This window comes from Podarcis muralis, chromosome 2, assembly GCF_964188315.1.
Source record: "Podarcis muralis chromosome 2, rPodMur119.hap1.1, whole genome shotgun sequence".
NCBI lineage: Eukaryota > Metazoa > Chordata > Lepidosauria > Squamata > Lacertidae > Podarcis > Podarcis muralis.
Genome location: NC_135656.1, coordinates 3544022 through 3556314, shown reverse-complemented (window position 1 = coordinate 3556314; position 12293 = coordinate 3544022). Strand labels below are relative to the sequence as shown.

The following is a 12293-nucleotide window of genomic DNA, read 5'->3' as shown; positions in this document are numbered from 1 at the left end:
CACACCCCAAAAAAAAACCCAGAGCCCCAAAGACCCAAAGTTATGACTTGCACAACAGAACTTAGTGAGAAATCCCAGAAAACAAGTCTATTTTGAAGGAAGGCTTAAAAAAAAGAAACTAATGTCATGCCAACCCCTTCAAGAACGACAATCTCTCTCTCTCTCTCTCTCTCTCTCTCACACACACACACACACACACACACATGAATAATATGTGTGAAAAATGTGATGCAGAGGGTTTGGGGTTGGCAAAGCTAAGTTAATTCGTTATCTGTCATCATTTTTTGCGGGGAGGGGGGGAGATGAAGCCACAGAAACCTCCAGTTTGCAGCTACCACTTCAGCTAAAAGCATGGCAGGCAACCTCTTTGCCTCTTCTCTGTCCCATCATGCTTAAATTCCCCATGTCAGCAGAGTAAATAAGCACATTCCTAAGCCACATTGGTGATCCACGGCTTTTTCTTTTTTTTTGCAACTAACTAGCCACTCCCCAAGCACCACCTTCCTGTCTTCCTGCCCTGATCCCCCAGGGGAAAGCACCCCGTCCTTGTTTTTTTTTTTGTTCTTCCAAACTGGCTTGAGAACATGGTACCGCTCTCAACTCTGCCTTGTTGTCTTCAGTATCTGCTATGTCATGCACTCAGGGCGCAGTGCAGCCTCTCCTTTTGGCTTTGGAGGGGAATTGAGGGGAGTGGGGGTGGCAGGGAAGAGTGATTTAGCAGATGCTTTTTACAGCCAAGATTCCATCACATTTAAATTGCCTGGATGTCTCCAGTTTAACCGACTGTATCAGAGGGCATTCAGCTACATCTTCAGGACAGTCAATTAAATATGAATACTTGACCGATTTGTCATTTACACACACAGCACAGTGTCATTTCACAGATGGATTTTCAACTCCCCATTTTATAGCTCTCTCGCCAGCAGAGGTAGGATCTTTAAGCGAAAATATCCTAAGAAGATGACAATGGAGCAGAAGAGGCTGAAGGAAACGCAGAGGCACTGCAAACCTCAGAGCAAATGATTTATTTACTGAAACAGGAAAGGAAATGGAAGAAGACTTCAATATGAAGCAACTACTTCCACTACTTGGCATTCCCTGGTCTGGATGTGCCAGTAAAACTAGGAGGTGCAGTTTTTGGAAAAAGACAACTAGTGAATGTGAGGATCTGGAGAAAACATGACTCTATTCAGCACAGCTTTGCTCCAGTTGTGTTTTAACGCTGCACCCTGGCTGTGTGTGTGTGTGTGTGTGTGTGTGGTGACATTCCTGTGTTACCTCCATCCAACACTGTGAAGTGAATTCATTAATATATCTCACAGAAGCGGGTCTTAATTCTATAGCCCTGTCCCACCACAACCCCCTTAAAAATAATACAAAACTCCAATCCCTGTATTAGCATATATATTCATGCACAGACATCCATTGTCTCCTGAAAAGTAATACATACAACAGGCAGAATTTTGCAGGCATTGAGGGTGGGGGGCAGGCTAGGCTAGTGATGAATGCCAAATATGCAACACCCCCTTCCGCACAGCCCCTGCTTTTTAAAAAATGCACCTTTGTTCTAAACTGCAAACAATATGCTGATTTCTTACGAGCAACGATCTCCCCCACCCGGCCACCCACCCCTTGCCGTTTTGGGAAGAGCTACCCTTACTGCAAAAAGGGGGGAGGGTGTTATTGTTTATACTGAGGAAGATAACTGCAAGCAGACAACGTAATAAGGACTGGCATTCATTCATTTAAACAGAACTCAAGAGAAGACAGAAGCATGGAAGAGAGGAAAAGGAGGGAGAAAAGGTTTTAAACTCACCTTCAAGGGCAAAAATAGGGGCGAAACCTACGAATATGTGCAAAAATCCTAGCAAAAGCAGCAAGGGCCCCATCATCACTTCTAGCCTGTGGGCCAGCATGCTTGTGCAAAAAATATATTAAAAAATAAGATCAGCGCTCTAGACAGTCCACAGAAGACTCGCAGCTATAACCGCTTTCTTTTCTTCTTGGGTCTCCTTCTTCACCCTGTCTTTCCAGGGGTCTTCAATTCTTTCCACATCCACCGAAGGAAGAGCGGGGGGGGGGGTCGCAAGGAAAAGCCCCTCTCCCTCCTCCTCTCTCCCTCCCAGCCCAGGAGATGAGAGAGCCCAGCAGCGGCAAAGGCTGGGGAGGGGAGAGAGGAGGGGGTTCAGCCCTCCTTGGCAAGAAAGGGAGGTTGCATGCAGGAAAAAGGAGGAGGAGGGGGCAATCGGCAACCCACCGCCCCCGGCGCACTAGATGCGAGGCAAGGTAATGGCAACGACCATCGGAGGCTCCCAGGAATGATGCATGGAGGGAAAGAGGCAGGAATGAGCGGGGAGGGCGAGAAGAAAGGAGGGGCAAAGAGGGGTCCTTCTGGATCCAGAGGCAAACGGAGAGCGGCAGCTCCTTCCCCGCTTCCGAGCCCCTCCTGGGTGGTGCGGGAGGGAGGATGCACACCCTGAAGCCCGGGGGCGCCCCGCTTGCGCTTTATGCACGAGCTGCTCAGCGCCTACTGCCGCCGCCGCCGGACGCAGGAAAAGCAGCCCTGCCCGTTGCCCGCCCGCCTGGCGCACCAGGAGCCTCCGCCGCCTGATGGAGCTCGCGCCGCCTTCGGCCTGCCTGACGTCATGGGCTCCCATGGAAAGGCGGGCGGGCGGGCGGGGGGGGGCGGCAAGCGGGGACTACGCGGCAGCGGCCCGGAGGCGCATGCGCTTCCCAGTGCTTGCTCCTGGAACGGGAGAAACGGGGGTTGCTGACTCTCCTGCTTCCTTTCCTAATCCCCAGAGCAGCCATCACCCTATGGCGAGGGGCAGCGGAAGCAGAAGGGGGCTGGAGGATGCACGTGGGGACGAAGCAAGTTTCTCGCAAAGGATGCCCCAAGGGCGGCCTCGGATTTCCTTGAAGGAGCAAAGGTGCTCCGGGCGCGGAAATGCTGCGCGTCTTAACGGCAGGAGCACAAAGGCGGACACGCATCGCAGCCCGCCAGATTCTTCTTGCAATGAATGGCTGCCCGCTCGCGGCGTTGCGCGGGGATGCAGCCCCTCCTCCCGCCCACTCGCACGTTTCAAAGCAGGATACCTGCCTGCGTGTCTTGGGTTGAGGAAGGTACGCTTTCTAGCCCAATCTCGCCCCATCGCAGCCTCCCTGACAAAAAGGGATGGGCGGATGCAAGAGTCCTCGTTGCAGAAGGCCACTTCTGGCAACAAGAAGGCACGTGCATGCAATTTCAATTCTCAGCCAAACCCCTGGAGCAAAAGTGGCCAAAGGACTACAGAGGAAGAGGCCTTCTGTGAGGCATCCGAGGTGCCCATTTCTGAGACAGTGGGAGGTTGCTTCGGTAAATAAACACTGCCTGTACTCTATTGTCTCTGTCTCTCAAAAGGTGTTCCTTTGTAAGAGCGCCCTCCTAATGGATAGCTCCTTTTGAAAGTGCCAGAGCTCCATCTTAAACAGCTACACACCATGCACCTGGGAGCTGTAATTTGTTACGGTGCTGGGAATTGTAGCTTTATGAGAGGTAAACTACAGTTCCCAGGATTTTTTACTGTGCTGTGAAGGAAAGACTAAATTACAGTGCAGCCAATTTATCTTCCTCCACTGAAACAATGTGACACATTTTAAAGGTCAAGGTAAAGGTACCCCTGCCCGTACGTGCCAGTCTTGACAGACTCTAGGGTTGTGCGCCCATCTCACTCTATAGGCCGGGGGCCAGCGCTGTCCGGAGACACTTCCGGGTCACGTGGCCAGCGTGACAAAGCTGCATCTGGCGAGCCAGCGCAGCACACGGAAACGCCGTTTACCTTCCCGCCAGTAAGCGGTCCCTATTTATCTACTTGCACCCGGGGGTGCTTTCGAACTGCTAGGTGACACATTTTAACCACTTCCAAATAATGTATGTTTTGTTTGTTTGTTTCTTAAAAGGTCTGTAATCATATATCAAAGACCAATCACGTCCAGAATAGTCTACCTACCTAATTTCATTGAATCTTCCAAGGGTCCCAAGCATCATCTAGTCCACCCCCTGCAATGCAGGAATCTCAGTTAAAGCATCCATGACAGGTGGCCACCCAACCTCTGCTTAAAAATCTCCAAAGAAGGAGAGTCCACCACCTCTCATGGGACACTGTTCCACTGTTGGAACAGCTCTTACTGCCAGAAAGTTCTTCCGTATGTTTAGTCAGAATCTCCTTTCTTGTAACTTGAAGCCATTGGTTTGAGTCCTACTCTCCAGAGCAGGAGAAAACAATCTTGTTCCCTCTTCCATGTGACAACCCATGATATATTTGAAGATGGCTCCCATATCTCCTCTCAGTCTCCTCTTTTCCAGGCTAAACGTACCCAGTTCCTTCAACCGCTCCTCTCTTTTTTTTGCTGCTGCAGCACTCTGTTGACTCATGTTTAACTTGTCTATTAAGAACCATAGATCCTTTTCTAGCTCCTGTGCCTTCAGACCAGATGCTAGGTTCAGTATGCCCCTCTTCACATGACCCCTAGATCCTTTTCACATGCATTGCTAGTACGCCTGGTGTCCCCCATCTTATATATGTGCTTCTGGTTCTTCCTGCTTAAGTGTAGAACCTTACATTTGTCTTAATTGAAATTCATTTTGTTAGCTTGGACCCAGGTCTCCATTCTGGTTAAGGTCATTTTTAATTCTGATTTTGTCTTCTGCAGCATTAGCTACCCCCCATTCCCTGTTTGGTGTCATCTGCAAATTGGATGAGCATCCCCTCAATTCCTTCATCCAAGATGTTGAACAACAATGGGCCAAGGCAGAATCCTGCAGCACCCCACTTGTCACTTTTTTCCAGGATGATGAGGCACCATTAAGGAGTACTCTTTGGGTTTGGTCAGTCAACCAGCTGCAAATCCACCTAATAGTAACCCCGTTCAACCCACTTTTTACCAGCTTCTTCACAAGAATATAATGGGGGGCTTTGTCAAAAGCAGGTTTACCTCGCCTGGGCCAGTTTACTCCAGTGAAGATCCCTCTGTGGGCCGGACTGTGTGCGCGCATGAGTGCGTGCACCCATGATTTCCGGCTTCTGCGTCTGCACAGACCCAATTTCTGGCACATGTATCTGCGCAGACGCGATTTCCAGCACAGCAGAAGTGAGTCCCCATGCCCTTACAATGACTGTTGATGCCTGCGGAGAATTGGAGTTTGAGAAAGGTTTGGAGGGAGCACTTGTGGTAGAGTTTGCCACCTTTCCTGCTGGCCTGGTAAGTGCTGCTGGTTTTTTCAAGGTTTTCCAAAGGTTTAGAGGGTGTTTGCTGGGCTTTTCAATTGTGTTTCAAATATACACAGTTTCACTGACACATGCGGTGCCTCGGAATGTAACCCCCACGTAGGTTGGGAGTTGCCTGTAATCATCAGCATGTAAATAAATAACGGGGGTTTTTAAGACTAGATAAATGAGATGATTTGGACATGTACAGGTTCACATTTGTTGGTTTCCTCACATGTTTCCAGTTTATTTTCCTTAATTATGCCTCTCAAATCTAATACCCTGTCCCTATGAACTGAGGGCAGATCTCATGTTTAAAGCAGAATGGTATAAACATTAAGTTTTTGGTTCCTCAAGAACTGCCCATGAACTCCATAGCAGCTTTCTGGAAGCTTTCCAGGATACCCTTTGAAAATTTCCTCCAGTGAATTATAAATATAATAAATGTAATAAATAAAAAACCAACAAACTCCCTGACCCTACTAGAAGTTATAAATACAATGCGAAGGAGGAGGAAAGCCGAGGTTTCTGTGTCTTTCTTAACAGAGTGCCTCACTTCGTTCCAGACTACTAGAACCCCATTTAATTCAATGGATGCTTTCGCCGCCACCCCTACAATAACTGTTACTTCATTTTTGCTTTAAGTCAGACATTTGTAAGAGATGGAGAGAGATGTGTGTCTGGTGTTAGATAACAAGGAGGGGGAGGGAGAGATGTTTCTATTAACCCAGTGATATGGATTCTGCTCTGAGGTAAGGATGCAATATTTTTCTGTCCAAAATCGTGGAACACTTCACCCCCTCCATTGCCTTTTGGGGGGGGTGTAACTAGATAGGTCTATTTGCTCCACCCACATGTCACCTCTTCTGATTACAGGCATTTTGTTTCATAAAGAAGGACCAGGCCTGCAAACTGATCTGAGAATCCAATTCACAGCCATTGCCAGAGGCAAATATGTAGGCAAATGCAGGCTCCAACCTCCCTATACTCATCAGTAGGTGGACTGTTGCGCTCTGCTTCTGAAACAGTTTGAGAAAAAGCAGTCCTATAGAGAGTGAAGTCTTGCCCTCTTTTCAGCTGCTCTGAAGACCTCAGCACTTGTGGACTCTGGAAAGATCGATCAACCAGGCAGGAAAGGATGACAGACCCTCCAAGTGTCCCTTTTTTCCAGGGACATCCCTGATTTAGAGAAGCCATCCCAGTTTCTGATTTGATTCTGGAAAGTCCCACTTTTCCTTAGGATGTCCCTTTTTCATTGGAGAAATGTTGGAGGATATGGAGTTATCCGACTCTCGAGCTGTCTGAAGGCAATCCTGCATAGGGAAGTTTTTTTTAATGTTTAATGCTCTTTTATGTTTATATAAATGTTGGAAGCTGCCCAGCATGGCTGGGTCAACCCAGTAGGATGTGTGGGGTACAAATAGTCAAACTATCACTATGGAACGGGACGTCCCTATTTTCATCAGCGAAATCTTGGAGGGTATGGGATGACAACCAAGTCAGCCGTAGTCCTCAGCCTTGCTGAATGTGTGATGCCCTCCAGACGTCGCTGGACTCCAACTCCCACTGCCAACGTGGCTGACGGTCAGGGATGGTGGCAGTTTCAGCCCAACAACATTTTGAGGACACCACATTGGCTTCCTCTGTTCCAGGCCAAAACTAGAATGAATGGGTAAATTCTCCAGAAAATTCTGGACACTCTTTGAGTCCATATATTAAAAACAGACCATCGTAACTGCGCTGACACCCCTGCATAGGCATTGAGTCACATCAGTCTGTGCTGTGCTCCTAGAAAACTATGCAGAATATCCCTTGCCACCCTGCAGATGTGAATCTGACTCGTAGGATCAGCAGATATATAAGTTGTAGCTCTTTTCCTTTCAGCAGTTACTGTGTTGAACATCAAAAGAAGTGAAAGCCTAATATGGCAGTTTAAAGCAAGCTTTAAAAAGATTATTGGCTCTTCTTTAAAATGCCAGATTGGCTACCAATTAATTGCCAAACTAAATTCAAGGTGCTGTTTTTGGTGTTATAAAGCCCTGTGCAGGTAAGGTCCAGGATACTTGAAAGATAATCTCACCCCTTATATACGCAGTAACGGCACTCTACAGGTGAGGGCCTCCTGCAGATACCATTTCATCAGAAGGTCCATTCTGCACAATACAGGAATCAGGCCTTTAGTGTTGTGGCACCTGCCCTATGAGATGCCCTCCCCTTGAATATGAGACAGGCGCCATCTCTACTGGCTTTTTGGCACCTGATAAATACCTTCCTCTTCCAACCAGCCTTTTAAGCTGAGATCTTTTTCTGTCTGCATTAGTATTGGAATTGCTTTTATTGATTTATCACTGGTTCTTTGCCATCCTGGGCACCTTTGGGAGGAAGGGAGGGATAGGAATATAATAAAATAAATAATAAAGAGTAGGAGATGCAAGCATCACAATGAGACAGGAAATTAAGTGCATCAGGACAGTTCTGTTCTAATTAAATAGTTACTTCCCATTAAGTCTTTAAATTAAAAACTGAATTGCTATTAGTTGTTTGAGATACGTTTTGGATCAGGCAACTATTTTAAATGTGCACAAATGCATACGAAGCTGAATAAATAAGAGTTGGGGATTATTTACAGGCATGCATACATTTGAAATGTTCAGGCACACTAAGCGACTGTGTTCACTGCAGATATTGAAAGAGTGTCATGTCATTTTCTACAGCACCAACTTGTGATGGTGGTTATGGGCTTGATGACATCACAGCTTCTCCTAGGCAAAAAGGAAATCCTGGAGCAGAAGGGAGGCTGCGGAAGAAGGCAAATTGTGAATAAGAGGCTGATTAACTCTGAGACGCAAACAGCATCAAGGGGTGATTACTTCTCTGGGGATTATAAAATGCCAGATGTTTGAAATCGAGGCCAGATGTTCATTCTAGGTATGCGCTAGCATCAACAAGAGGAAAGAGAGCCACATGCTCAGAAATACCACAGAGAGCACAAATAGCTAACGGCTTGGAAGGGCTCTCGTTGTCTAGAAGCATATTGCACAGGATGACTCACAAGCCAGAGCTGCCTCCCTGTGCTGAGAGGAGAGTGGGATGTAGGTAACCATAGTACAATGCCAGGCAATGCTTCTCGGCATGAGAGGGAGCCTAACTAGAACACAATAGAATCTGGATTTATTAAGATACCTTCCCTACTGTGAACAGTGGGGGGTGGAGAGCTGTACAGTTGGCAAAGCTGCAGGTTGTTGCTGTTGTTTTAAAAAGCATCTTTTACTTTCCATTACCCCTTGCTCATCTGCCTACACAGCTTGAGGCCAACCAGGAACTTATATACCTCGAGCATAATAGCCAAGATCTTTAGCTACATAAGCCACAAAAGTTTGAATGGGGGATGGGAGGGGGTGGGAGGGAAATGCTGAAAGGGATTGATCCTTAGGGATTGATCCTCTTTGGACTTTGACTAGTTGTTTTTGCTGTATTTTTTTTTTTTTAATGGCAAAGACCAAAGAAGATGAAGAAGGGGCAGAAGAAGGAGACAAGTCCTCAGGTGAAGCCTGACCTCAGGCACTTGGTGGCCTCAACTGCCACCTGCAGTATGGGGAGAATACTGACCTGCATTACAGAGTTGTCCTAAGATTTACTGCACAACTGTATGCAAAGCTCTTTGAGCACTCGCAGACATGATTTAACTAACATTATTATTCATATTTCCATCACTGGCATCATCCATACTGAAAACAAATTCTTTTTTCCGGAGGGGTAGCAATCTTTGTCTCTTGCAGCAAAGGCAACCAAGACTCTTAAAGTCTAACACACTTTATTACGCCAAAGCCTTTGTGAACTACAGTCCGTGCCATGAGATGCACAAAGTGTTGCATGTGTGTGAGAAGGCTCTAAAATGCAGAGAAGTACAAACACTATTAGTGCTGCCATACATCAGGATTTTCCCAGACATTGCATGATTTCAAAGGTAGAATTGATGTCTGGAGGGAATTTCTCAAAGGCGGGGCTTTGTCCTGGATCTTAAGCAAGTCAATCAAAAAATTGTGGTTTTCTGGCGTTTTTGTAAAAAAAAATCTCAACAACTTTTAGGGTGTCCTGGTTTTTAATTTTTGAAAGTAAAAAATAGGCAACCCTATTTAACAGTGGCCATTCACAAAAACAAAAACTAGTTCCATTGATAACACAGGCATCCTGGAACTGCTAAGCCAATTACAACATATGGTATGATTTAAAAAAAAATGGTGCCGATTCAATCCACAAGTGATAGCACCAAATCTCTTGATGAATTGCTGAGCTATCTCCCTTTGAACTTCCTTTGTCCCAGTATGGTCACCTGAAGGTCGGTTACAGAGTGTCCTAGGAGGCTGTAATGTTTGTCCACAGACTTTGGCATATTGCCATATCTGATGTTAGATTTACATTCTTTTGCGCAGAGGCTGCCTGTTTGCCCCACGTAGAACTGCAGAAGGGCATTGCTCACAGACATCACGTTGGTAGGTGAATGAACCCCTACTGTTGTCATTGGCATCATTAGGTCCTGTAATAGTGCTGCCAGAGTAGGCATGGAGACAGAGTTGACAAATCCCCACTTCCCAAAGGAGAAGACTTCTCTGCAAGCCAAATATAGTCCATGATGTTAATGTTCACCACACGTCCCCTCAGGCACCTTGGCTGTCGAAGAGCTGTCCCCTCTAGCCGAAGAATTCTCTCAGCACTCAAGGCGATAGCAGGCCAGAAGCCTCTGTGATGGTGCAGTAGCCTCTGGGACACTCTCACCTTTAGCAGTGAAAGGAATGCTAGGCGACCATTCCTATTACAAAGGATCCTTCTTTAGGCCAGGCAGTCTGATTTGAAAGAGATGCCAGTTCATTTCTGACTGATCCTTTTTGGTAACCATCTTACCCTGTCCTCTTTACTCATGATTCACTAGGAAACTTATCTCAATTTTTACATTTCCAGCTTCTATAATGTGAGCATAAAATCAGCAATGACTAGAATGCACCTTGGCTTTTATTTAGATAGTTGTAAATTGCAGTTTCATGAAGAAACACACACACACACTCAAAACAAGGCAGTGTTAACCACACAAAAGCTACAATTATAATAAAACCATCAATAAAAACATCATTCAAGAAATCCATAATTACTGGCCTGTTAAAATAAAATTCACATTTCAAAAGCCAGTTTCTCTTCTGCTTTTTATCCCAAGGTTACAAAATTCTGACATGATACCATAAGTACAAAAAGTGTCCCCCTACAAATCTCCATAATGCTGGCGTTTAGAAGAAGCTGATATAGAGGAGATGTAGCTGTTCTGATATCTGCAAATGAGAGAGATCACTGGCAAGGGAGTCCCTTTTAATAGGACAATTTCTGATGGTGAAAATGTCGGCAGGAGAGAGAGAGAGAGGCAGCTCTGCCCCACCCTACATTTTAACTCTGCTATGATAGAAGATCAGGTTATTTCCAAATGAAAGCAAACAATAATAAATTGTGCTCATTCACTCACAGTGTTTAATGGGACATTGCTCCCAGGTAAATGTGCAGAAAATTGCAGTTGTGATGTAGGCAGCCCAGTCATAAGCCATTCAAAATGCAAAGGACATACACATACCAATCATATGGGATGTGTTATTATGCCTGACACAATGCAGCAAATGTACCCATGGTAACAAAAAGGATGTAAACCAAGGAGCCCTTTAGATCTCAAAATTAACTAGCACAAATTTTTATTAGGGTCAAGAGCTGTTTGCCACCTGAGGATAAGCTTTCCCCTTCAACTAGAGCCATTCAGTTTCAGGGTTCCTGTCAGTACCAAAATCCAGACAAACATATATAAAAATTCTGCTAGTATAAGGCATCAAACCATACTTATAGAACATGCTAACAGAATCTTACATCTCCCTCTCCCTTCAAGGAGCTCAGTGAACCCTGGACTATGGAGAGAATGGCAAGGAAACCTTAATAAATCCCAAAATCCTCACCTCCCATAATTTTAGTGCCCCCTAAAAAACACCTTTTGTACTAGTCCCACTTGTTAAGGGGAGCCACCCTTGGGGCCAGTCCCAGCATAAATCAGAGTGAAGTGGCTGCCTCAGGCAGTAGCTGTTTGGATGGGGGGGGGCTCTCAGGTATAGTGGAGGGCACTGCCTGGTCGCCTCTTTGAATCAAGATTCAACTGCTAGTCTCGAGGGCGAGGGATGCCAACTTGTCTTTTGCCTCAGGCAGCAAAATATTTGGGGTCACAGCCCTGAACAGCCCCCTAGGATCTACCCTGTATTTTGAGCTCACAGAGGGTAACATTTCAGCCACACAGCAACTTTGCAAGTTATGTTGAGAGAGACAGAGTGATTTCCCAACGTTGCAAGTTTAGTTTGCACAATTAAAGCTGATTGCTCCATGATATTTGCTTCCCCAGCCTCCAAATCAGACTTTTTCTGATAAGAGAAGTGATGAGGAAATGCTCAGGAAATGAGTAGACTAACATTTGCCTCATGCAACATTGTCTAACTCCCCACATACCAATCAGAATGAAAGCTCAATGAACAGGTCAGCTGGAAGTGACCTCAGAGGGATTAAAGGCATTCCCAGAGGGTTCCAAAATGCATTTTCAGGTAGTGTTGGGATTATGTTCAGTTCTATTATGAATGTTCACTGTATGGTTCATTTTTATGTAAACTGCTTAGAAATGTTAATGATTAAGCAGCATATAAATGCCTTAAATCAGAGGTGGGGAAGGTTTTGCCCTTTGCCCATTTCCCCATACTCCCCTTTTAAGCTACGCACACACCCACACCCCGTGCCTGATCTCAGAGGCTTAGAAGTGGAGTGGGAGGAGACACACAAAGCTCTTTTAAAGTTTCCCCATGCTTTTTAAGCCACCAACATTGTGGAGTTAAAAGGGAGGAAACATGCAAAAGGCTTTAAGACAGCCTCCACACTCCCTTGGGCAGCTCAAGTGGAAGTACAGGAGTTGTCTTAAAGCCTTTGCAAAAGACTCTTTAAAGTAGCTTGCATGCACACCCTGCTTCAAAGGGCACTTTTGGG

The 12293-nt window shown here is 45.9% G+C and overlaps 1 protein-coding gene and 1 long non-coding RNA gene across 2 annotated transcripts in view; one reads left to right on the top strand and one right to left on the bottom strand.

Annotated features, from left to right (window-relative positions):
- LRP1 (LDL receptor related protein 1) overlaps window positions 1-2589 on the bottom strand; it is a 298357-nt gene extending 295768 nt beyond the window's left edge. The window contains exon 1 of the mRNA XM_077923771.1: window positions 1817-2589. Within this exon, the coding sequence (XP_077779897.1) occupies window positions 1817-1916 (100 nt within the window). The 5' untranslated portion in view covers window positions 1917-2589. The remainder of the gene's footprint in view (window positions 1-1816) is intronic.
- Window positions 2590-2705: 116 nt separating this feature from the next.
- Window positions 2706-7868, top strand: LOC114592922 (uncharacterized). The gene is made up of 2 exons (XR_013391734.1): window positions 2706-5241; window positions 6123-7868. It is a non-coding gene; the product is annotated as an uncharacterized LOC114592922 (long non-coding RNA).
- The last annotated feature ends 4425 nt before the right edge of the window (window positions 7869-12293 follow it).